At 34.6% G+C, this 10,000-nt stretch overlaps 1 protein-coding gene across 6 annotated transcripts in view; it reads right to left on the bottom strand.

Annotated features, from left to right (window-relative positions):
* Positions 1 to 10,000, bottom strand: part of LOC136848752 (cGMP-dependent 3',5'-cyclic phosphodiesterase-like) — a 593,212-nt gene that overhangs the window by 328,027 nt on the left and 255,185 nt on the right. For 3 of the 6 annotated variants that reach the window (XM_067121322.1, XM_067121323.1, XM_067121324.1), the window contains exon 2: positions 3,570 to 3,707. The exons of the other annotated variants lie outside the window; for them this stretch is intronic. In XM_067121322.1, the coding sequence (XP_066977423.1) occupies positions 3,570 to 3,588 (19 nt within the window). In that variant the 5' untranslated portion in view covers positions 3,589 to 3,707. The remainder of the gene's footprint in view (positions 1 to 3,569; positions 3,708 to 10,000) is intronic. 6 annotated transcript variants of the gene reach the window in all.

The raw sequence follows: 10,000 nt of genomic DNA, 5'->3' as shown, positions 1-10,000 counted from the left end.
TGCACTGTTAGCATAATATAAATCTATGAGATAGTGAAGTGCTTAGAGCACAAAGCCCTAGGCCGAGTCAGCATCAACAAAAGAACATACCAAAAGCTTCCAAATGAAACCTAGGAGCAGCACAGGTTCGCTAAGGGCAGAGAGACCCATTTAGCCCTTATTAAGCTACATTCAATTGTGATCCTCAGTCAGAAAATGGAGTTCGCTTATATAGTTTCTTGATACTTGCTCACACTGAAGCTAAGGTTAACGGGAAAGGAAGAGATGTCTTGACTTGAAGAACAGATAGTGACTGAAACAGTATATTTTGGAGTAAAGCAATGGAATTTCAATGAAATGTGAAAAGGTCAAATTACTTTCTGTCCCAGCTAGATTGCCGGCCTCTGTGGTTTTAGATGATAGGTAAATTCCCTTCAAATAAATAAAAATCCGTCCTAGGAAAAAGGTAGGAAAATGTGACCTGGCCCACATAACCAACAGATGTGCTAGAGTAAACGAAATGGCACTGTTATTGATCAAGATCAGGATCAGGAAACTAAAAACCAAAACACAAATACATCTATAAAAGATTTTTTTTTCAAGCTAGCGTTTCAATATCAACAGTTATCTTACTGTGCAAAACACACAGTAAGACAGTTACTGAAAGGAGAAAGAACACTGTAGAAAAGATGAAGAAGGAAGTTCAACTAACGGACCCCTCCATAATTCATTTGTGATGACACGTGAGGTGCAATGCAAAGCCACTTGCCACCAGGTTCCACGGCCTTAGCAACAAAACCTGGTCTGCCTTTGCCTGACTGTCATAAAACCTTGAAGTGAAATCATTCCCACCTTGACTGACATAGAACCTGAACCAAAATGGAGGAAGGGACCAAACCAGAAGGCAAGGAATCTCCGAAATGGTAAAAAATTATGAACATGTGCCATTCTTTGCCTGCAGTTGAGCAAGACGCCACTAAAAGTGAAATCATTCCTACCTGGACATTCTCATTGGCTGGAATCACTACGAGCAAATTGTTAATGTAGTACAAAATTACATCAGCTGGACAAATCAATAATTTAAACTCCTCATTCTGTTAGTAAAATCCTTCCTACTTTCCTGCTAAAATGATTCTATAGGGATTTAGTTACCAGATTACGTGCGAAGACTTTTTCATAAATAAAATACCTTTAACTTTATTTGACATGATACTATTATATATATATATTTATTTATATATATATATATATATATATATATATATATATATATATATATATATATCATATATTATATATATGTATATTATATATAAACATATATATACTGTATATATTATATATATATTATATAATCACCTGGGGAGTTTAAGAAGATTTTTCAACCTACCAGCTGTTTCTTAAGCAGTCAGGCAAAAATTACAGAAGGCTTACACAAAGGACGTCAGGAAATCTATATCGATTTACAGCGTAACATCATTTATGAAACATGTACCAAATGTTTATAAGTTTTTTATTTATCATGACTAAGTCAACGGATCAAAGGAACCAAACAATTATCATGTGATAAGTTTTTTCACTTTTAATTTCTTTTCACCTGATAAGATTTAGAATAAAGGTAAAAATAACTTTCTTTTTCAATATTTGTTCTCACTTACCTTCTTGTCTATTTATTGTGTGAATTACATTCCTATTCAAATCACAGTCAGCACCTTTAAAAAATATGTTATCAGATAATGCAGCATTCCACGTACACATAAAAAACACAAACACCAGGTCGAAACATACCGAAATCAAACTGTATGCACAAACATTCAAAGTAGACAGAATAGAAAATTTACCCATAGGGAAACAAAATACGACCAGATAAATAACAGGTTGTACACAAACACGCCCCCCGTCTTAGAAAGGGATTGCTACTCGGCGTTTGTGGCCGCAGGTAAACATACTCACTGGATCAAGAACTCTCAGTCAATAAGGGTCTAAGGGGTGAAGGAAGCCTCAATGAAACATTCTAAAAGGAGACACCGTCCGAATTAGTTCACTCGGAGGGTCTATCAAATGCTTTCATTACCGACAAAACCTTTCATCGGGTCTGAAATTAGGTGCCATGAGAATAACATACTTCAGAGAAAGCGGTGCCTGGCCAAAGCACACAACAGCGACACAGTAAATCGGGTTGGACTAAACTGCCTCTATTCATGTCTTTATCACAATGGAGACAGGTAAGGGTTGTACGGGAGAACAGCGGTGCCGTGCGTGGAAGGGAGTACGGACAGAAGAGAGTTGGCGAGGAAATTCTGAATTAGCCCGGATAATAGATGTGAAAATCAGTTACGTGTAAACAATAAACCTAAGGTGCATTGTTGGGTATCATATCTGAAAGGCTCAACTGAACTGAACTGGATTGGGTAAATGAAAAAATACTGAAGATTGAATTGCTAGTCGTGCTTGATTAGTGCTTAAGAGGTAAGGGTACAGAAAGCCATTCTCCTCTTCGATAATAATGATGAAAACATTATAAACATTACCGTGCCTTTTCTTCTCTTTGCATGCCGGAAGTGCATCTTCTGTAAAAACACTCTTATTAAAAACATTGCTGATAACGGCTGAGGCAGTAAGATGTTTCCTGATGTCTCGATTATTTGCGAAGGTTTAATTTTTCAGTCTTCGAGCCAAAGAAACGGTCTTGTTTCCATCAAATCTATTCGAAGTTGTAGATTTAATTCATTTTCCGTTAATCTGAGAAGGATTTCATGTGACACAATGTGTAGAAAACGAAAAGTTTCTTCAAAGAAAATTTAGAGAAAAGGGAAACTTTTTTTCACTGGCAAAACTTTCCATGCGATTATTACTTTTATTACTAAAATTATGTATTTTTGCTTAGCTATTTAAAATACTAGCATTCGGATGGTACCTAGTAACGATGAAAGTTAGCGCAAGAGTAAAATTTTACTAAGTTCAATAAAACGATGAAATCCAAAATAACAGACCACGAACCGACGATGCTCCGAGGATGTCATCATAGACCATCATACTTAATGCACTACATATTCGACCTCAAAAAATATAATCGTACTTGCTAATTCCTCGTAAGTATTCGTTTAGTGAGCGTAGAAGAGAGAGAGAGAGAGAGAGAGAGAGAGAGAGAGAGAGAGAGAGAGAGAGAGGCAGTATCCCAAAAGACAACACCAAAGCAAAAAGGGAAACTCGCACGGGAGAGGGCATTTAGAATTAAGGACATGATTAAAAATTAAGGAAGACCATTAGCACCAAATCTATTTTCTTTTACAGAGGCGTGGGTCTTTTAGATTATCTACGGTGTTCTAACTAGAGGAAGAAAGGTGCAAGAAAATGAACGTGACATCCGTTAGTAGAACTCATTTCTGTACACTGTAACGTTGTACAGAGGTTCTACTATCGAATTCCGTCTTCAATATCTTGAACCATCTCCCTGTAGAATCCTCCGAAGCTTTAGATGTCTTCTGAAGCGCTTTATATTATTATGATCATTATTCTAAGGCGTATTTAGGACAAAATAAGTGAAACACGACAGTCTCAGGCTTGTCTGAAGTCACCCTAATACTCACATGCCAGCCTGGCACCCATAGTTATCTAAGGGAAGTGGGCGGGTTGGTTGACTGGAGTTTTCGACGCCATTAGCTGTGACGTCATTATCATTGATGACGTCTTAAGCTTTGACGCCATTGGTGGAGTCATGACGTCATCTGTGGGTGGAAGTAGATGATCCTTGAGATATTAAAAGACGATGGCTCTAAATTACTTTTCATCTCATTCAATTGCTCGTGCAATAGAAAAATGCATAAAAATTAATATAAAACCTGGTCAAAAGATCAGTTTAAGAATCTTGAATCAGTAAGTACATGACAGAAATATTTGCAAATGGGAAACTTAAGTGATAATGTTTTACAATTAAAATAAGTTGTCAAGAAATACTTTCATATAAAAATGGGGTTATTTTACTTACTTTCATCCATATACTTATATGCAAATAAAGCCTAGATATACAGTAAGTTGAAAAGTAGTTGCAACAAATGTTCCGCTCTGTTTCACTGTTTTTTATATATATAATTATTGTTCGTCTTTACTATATATATATATATATGTGTATATATACATACACACACACACACACACATATATATATATATATATATATATATATATATATATATATATATATATATATATATATATATATATATATATAACTGAATCACGAAAATATGGAACGTGATGGATGTATAAATAAAGACAAAATCCACGAAGGGAAGGAAACAATTGTATGTATGTATGTATGTATGTGTATGTATGTATATATATATATATATATATATATATATATATATATATATATATATATATATATATATATATATATATATATATATATATACTGTACATATATACAGTATATATATATATATATATATATATATATATATATATATATATATATATATGTGTGTGTGTGTGCGTGCGTGTGAGCGTGTCTGTGTGTGTTAAATTACATTACAAAGCATGCCACACTTTTTCTACCATATTTAAAAAAAAATTACAAGATAAAGTATGAAATGATACGATGTGGATGAAATAGAACGTACAGGGAACTATGCAATGATTCTTGTATCCTTTCAAAGGAATAATATCTGACTGTAATGAAGAGGAGGCATCATGTTTCGAAACCCTACTCCTTTAACTTTTGTGGTTTTATTGGATTCTTGTGAACGTTTATTGCTGCGTGCAGCGTCTCATCGCCCCAAATGTTAAGATTGTGTTTATCTTTCTTGAAAACAACTCCGCACTTTACCTGCGTACTCCTCCTCCTCCTCCTCCTCCTCCTCCTCCTCCTCCTCCTCCTCCTCCTCCTCCTCCTCCTCTTCTTCTTCTTCTTCTTCTTCTTAGCTTGAGCAGTCTTTCATTTCTTCTTTTCTGGGATAATATGTCTTGATTTCACAGCAGGTCAATTCATGTACCCGTTATAATTCACAAGAATGTTTTCCGTGAGTTTCTCCAGTATCTTCACACAATCATTGCTTTTAAAAATATAGTTACAAGCTTAATTACTGTGACCACAACTTAAAAACATTTTTATGAAATCAAAGAAAAAATCTTTTAAAAAATTCCACGGAATTTTTACTAAAAAACCAAACATGATCAAGGACCTGTGAACCAGTCTAACGCAATCCAAGAGATGTCAGAAACAATACAAGGTATTCTTTTTACCAACTTTCAACCTGCAAGAAGTGGGGCTGGTTCTTTGACATCTTACTCAAAGGACGACTCTAAAAGCAATGACTGCGTAAATTCATAAGAAAACTCAAAGAAAACATTTTTATGACTTACGATGCGCATATGGTTATATTAGCTGTGAAATAAAGGCCTCTTATCCCAGGGAAGAGGAACTGAGAGAATGCTCAAGCTAAGACGAATTAAAAGAAGAGTACGTAGGTAAAGTGCGGAGTTGTTTTATCTTTCTTGAGAACTGAAAAACTAGCAAAATCACTTCTAGGGAAACAAGGTCACACGAAAAAAAACTTAGAAAACTTTCTCTAGCTGGCCTGAAATAAAAGACTATCAGTATGTGCTGCGCTAGGCTATGCTATGACTTCATCTAACGTTACTGCTCATGATGTGACCACAACCAATGCCGTCTAAAATACGACTCTTCTTTTGTACCTCCATATCTCCACCACCACCACATCCCAAGACACACGGTACACTCGCCTAACGCACTGTCGGTTCCCTTCTATTTGACACGCTCCGGAAATTATGTGGGACATTTAGTGCACACAAAAATCAATCGCAAATGACACTGCTCTGTAGTTATTTTACTTACAGTCTTAATTTGCGTTATATCATGATCACATGCACAACACGCAGGGATTCTGTAATGGACTTTAATTGCTTAAATTAAACAATCAACTAGGTATGGTGGTTGTGGGGGTCAGTAAATAAAAAAAAAGGGAAAAGACTACCTTATGCCATTTTTTCTTTCACTGTAAGACAATTGCGACCAAAAAATAATGTTACTCTCGCAGACACCAAAGAGAGACTGACTCTCCCAAGTCGATGAGCTGGACAACTGTAGACTAAGGAAACACACTTCCCTGCACACAAGACCCCTCCTAATTAAAAACGCATCTAGAAACTAAGGACACGCATGGATAAGGTAATTTTAGCCTCTTAAGGGAATGTGAGAGTAAGAAAGAAAATGTTGAGCAAGCAAACGTTTTTCTGGGCAAGGAAATATGGATTTATTACGAAGACCCAAGACGCGAGCATAATTTATGATAGGCATCATAAAGCAATGTCTCCTAATTTCAGAAGAAAATCAAGCATAGTTAACGGAAATCGAAGCTCAACTGGACGGAATAATTGGAACAAAGTAATAGTTATTAGGGCATGGAAAGGGATGATGTGAATAACGAAAAAGAAAAGAGTTCATACACCGAACGAAAATTGGGTATAAAAGACGATAATATTGGGGGCAGAAAGAGGTGCTTGGAAGTAATGGACAATAAAGACATACATGTGGGGGGGGGTTACGATATCCTTGTCGATAACTATTATAACAGTTAATTCAAGTCAGTAATGAGTTCCCACTAATAAGAATGGAGCGTAACGTGTTATTCCCAATTATGATGCAATAAACAGTCGATGCTCCGCCAGTCTACATCGATAAATCAATCATAAGTACCGTCGTATCAACGAAGATAATTTCATTATGGAAATAGAAAAAAAATATTACGGAAGGACAGGCAATGTTTAACGAGACATATATTTTTTTCTTTTTAACACATAATCACGTGTGGAATAAAAGTAAATTTCTGACTCATATCGGGATCGAACTCTTGTCTTTCAGTTGAAAGGCAAGGGATCTGCCAATGAACTGCTAATCAGGATCGAACCCAGGTCCTTCAACTGAAAGAAAAGGGCGTGCCAACTAAACCACTCAAGTGGTTCAGTTGGCAGCGCCCTTGCCTTTCAAATGAAAAACCCAGTTTGATCCCAATGTGAATCAGATATAGGCCTATAAATATATATATATATATATATATATATATATATATATATATATATATATATATATATATATGTGTGTGTGTGTGTGTGTATATATATATAGTATATATATATATATGTGTGTGTGTATATATATATACTGTATATATATATATATATATATATATATATATATATATATATATATATGTATGTATGTATGTATGTATGTATATATATCTTCTATTATATAAAAGTGAATGTCAGTATATTTATTTGGACGCTATAGAAATCTGAACCGCTTGACAGACCCAAACAAAATTTATGATGTGCTGAGATAGACCCAGGAAGGCTTGTATATAGGGTTAACTGGCAGCTGTCTTGTCCACTGTCTCTTGCTCCTCACCACTCTGTTGCCGATAATTAATTCCCAACTACATTTAAACCAATACAGGTTTTCAATGTTGATTTTATCGAGATAATAAACACATATATTAATAATTTCATAAATTATGACAACAATTCATGTAAATTCTGATAAAAAATTTTATTTTATAGGGGATTTCGAAGAAAAGGTGGAGCGCCAGAAGAATCAATCCATAAAGCACTGAAGGAAGTGACGTAAAAACGAAAATTTCATTTGTTTTGAGGCCTCTATGTCACCCCAGAAAGGTTTATGACTCAAAATCAAACCCATACCCCGTGACAGACATACAAACACAGACAAAATTAATGAAATTTTCGTTTTTATGTCATCTTTTCCATCAGTGCTTTAGGGGTTAATTCTCATCTGACGCACCTCCTTTTCTTCCAAATTCCCTATACAATCAATTTTTTATCAGAATTTACATGAATTTTGATCATTATTTATGAAAGTATTAATATATTTGTTTATTATCTCGATAAAATCAACATTGAAAACCTATATTGGTTTAAATGAAGTTTGGAATTAATTATCGGCAACAGTGTGGTGAGGAGCAAGCGATAGCGGACAAAATATTTGCCAGTTAACCATATATATAAGCCTTCCCGAGTCTATCTCAGCACATTATAAATTTGATCGAAGAACTAAGTAACGTTTTTCATACAATCACGAGCATAGAATGTGCATGGAAAAACGAAGCATCAACTTAAATTCGGTGATTCACACACCTTTATTTGAAATGGGCACCTGGCAACTACATCAACCCGTGAACAGCACGACTGGAAGCGTAGCTACTAGTCAATTCGCACCTATTGCTGCATTCCCGTCATTTAGGAGAATAAAATGTTTGTTTATGGTTATTTATTAGAATGATATATAATTTACTGACTTCTATCTTTTATCAACATATATTTATTCAAAACAATAAATAACCGTTTGCCTTACATTCCTCCGAGAAGGGAATGGTTTTGTTTATGGTACCATATTACAGCATTACGATAGGTACGAATTGACTGTTAGGTGCTCACCAAACCTTGCTTTGCAAGGACTGATATAGTTGCCGTAAGAACATGCATAGCGGTAATTTTTTTGCTATCGTTCTGTGTAACCTCATACTAAATGCTACGTTCAAAAATGTGATGTCACTGTACAGTTACTGTGTAATTTTTTATGCTATGTTAAAAGCGTCCTTAAAACTGATATATAAAGCAAACGTATCAGTTGAAGTTAGCCTTATTGGAAAAAGTTTTGCAACTTTTTTTTCTTAATTCACCAAAAATCGCTAAACAGAGATACCTGAATTTTTTTTTTTTATTCTGCACAAAAGTAAAATAAATTGCCTTTCTTTTGATATATAATTATTATTTGGTTTAGGTGTGATATGGCAAAGGGCAGTAAAATACAGGCAAAATGTAAGAACGAGTTGTAGGTTATAGGTAAGTGACACCTGTTAGTTATTATTTTTCATAAAATCACAAAAATAGGTACAATGAAACATTTAATTTTTATTCACACGATGAGAAAATTCAATACTTTTCGTTTCCAATGAAGTCCGATGACTGATGAGGATGTGGAAGACTAGCTGCTGCAGCAATTCCCTTAATGATAGGAAAGAAGCCAAAAGGCGTAAAAGGGTATAGTCTAAATACTTCTAATTAAATAAAAGGGTATAGTCTAAATACTTCTAATTAAAAAAAGACTTATGTTCTTATACATTATTAATGAATGATTTTAAATTAGAACCTGAGAGAGAGAGAGAGAGAGAGAGAGAGAGAGAGAGAGAGAGAGAGAGAGAGAGAGAGAGTTTATAGGTTGTTATCCAGAGTTTTTCCGGGCAGCGCCAGGTTGGTTATATATATATATATATATATATATATATATATATATATATATATATATATATATATATATATATATATGTGTTCATTTGGGTTGGTACATAGGTGATAGTCGTCTCATACACTCAAGCATCAGGATGGCTGAATGGATATGTTGTCTGACACCCATGGACCATGGCAAAAAGGCACGGATTCAGATTGTGGTCTTGGTAGGTGCAATTAAATATAATTCTCCTTTTGGTGAATTTATTCCCAAAGGTTAGAGTGCATTTGATGTCAATGGGTTATTAGTGACCAGAGATTCAGAAGAATACAAAAATTGTAAAGGTAAAGCTGATGACAGATTATCGCGCACATACACACATACACCCACTATATACGTGTGTACGTGTATGTATGTATGTATATATATAATATATATATATATATATATATATATATATATATATATATATATGTATATATATATATATATATATATATATATATATATATATATATATATATATATACACATTTTAATCTACTGGTCACTTTTTACCAGATACAAATGTAACAGTACTAACTGTTAAGCCCTCAAGCAAAATAAAAAACTGGAGTGACCTCAACAAAGAATATCTCTCTCTCTCTCTCTCTCTCTCTCTCTCTCTCTCTCTCTCTCTCTCTCAGCTCACAACCCGGGCAGGACAGAAAGTGGAAAGGAATGCTATGGCTGTGTTCCTCAAAGAGAGAG

The sequence above is a fragment of the Macrobrachium rosenbergii genome, chromosome 19 (assembly GCF_040412425.1).
Source record: "Macrobrachium rosenbergii isolate ZJJX-2024 chromosome 19, ASM4041242v1, whole genome shotgun sequence".
Classification (NCBI taxonomy): Eukaryota; Metazoa; Arthropoda; class Malacostraca; order Decapoda; family Palaemonidae; genus Macrobrachium; species Macrobrachium rosenbergii.
The sequence above is the reverse complement of the archived record's forward strand: the minus strand, read 5'-3'. Positions and strand labels throughout refer to the sequence as shown.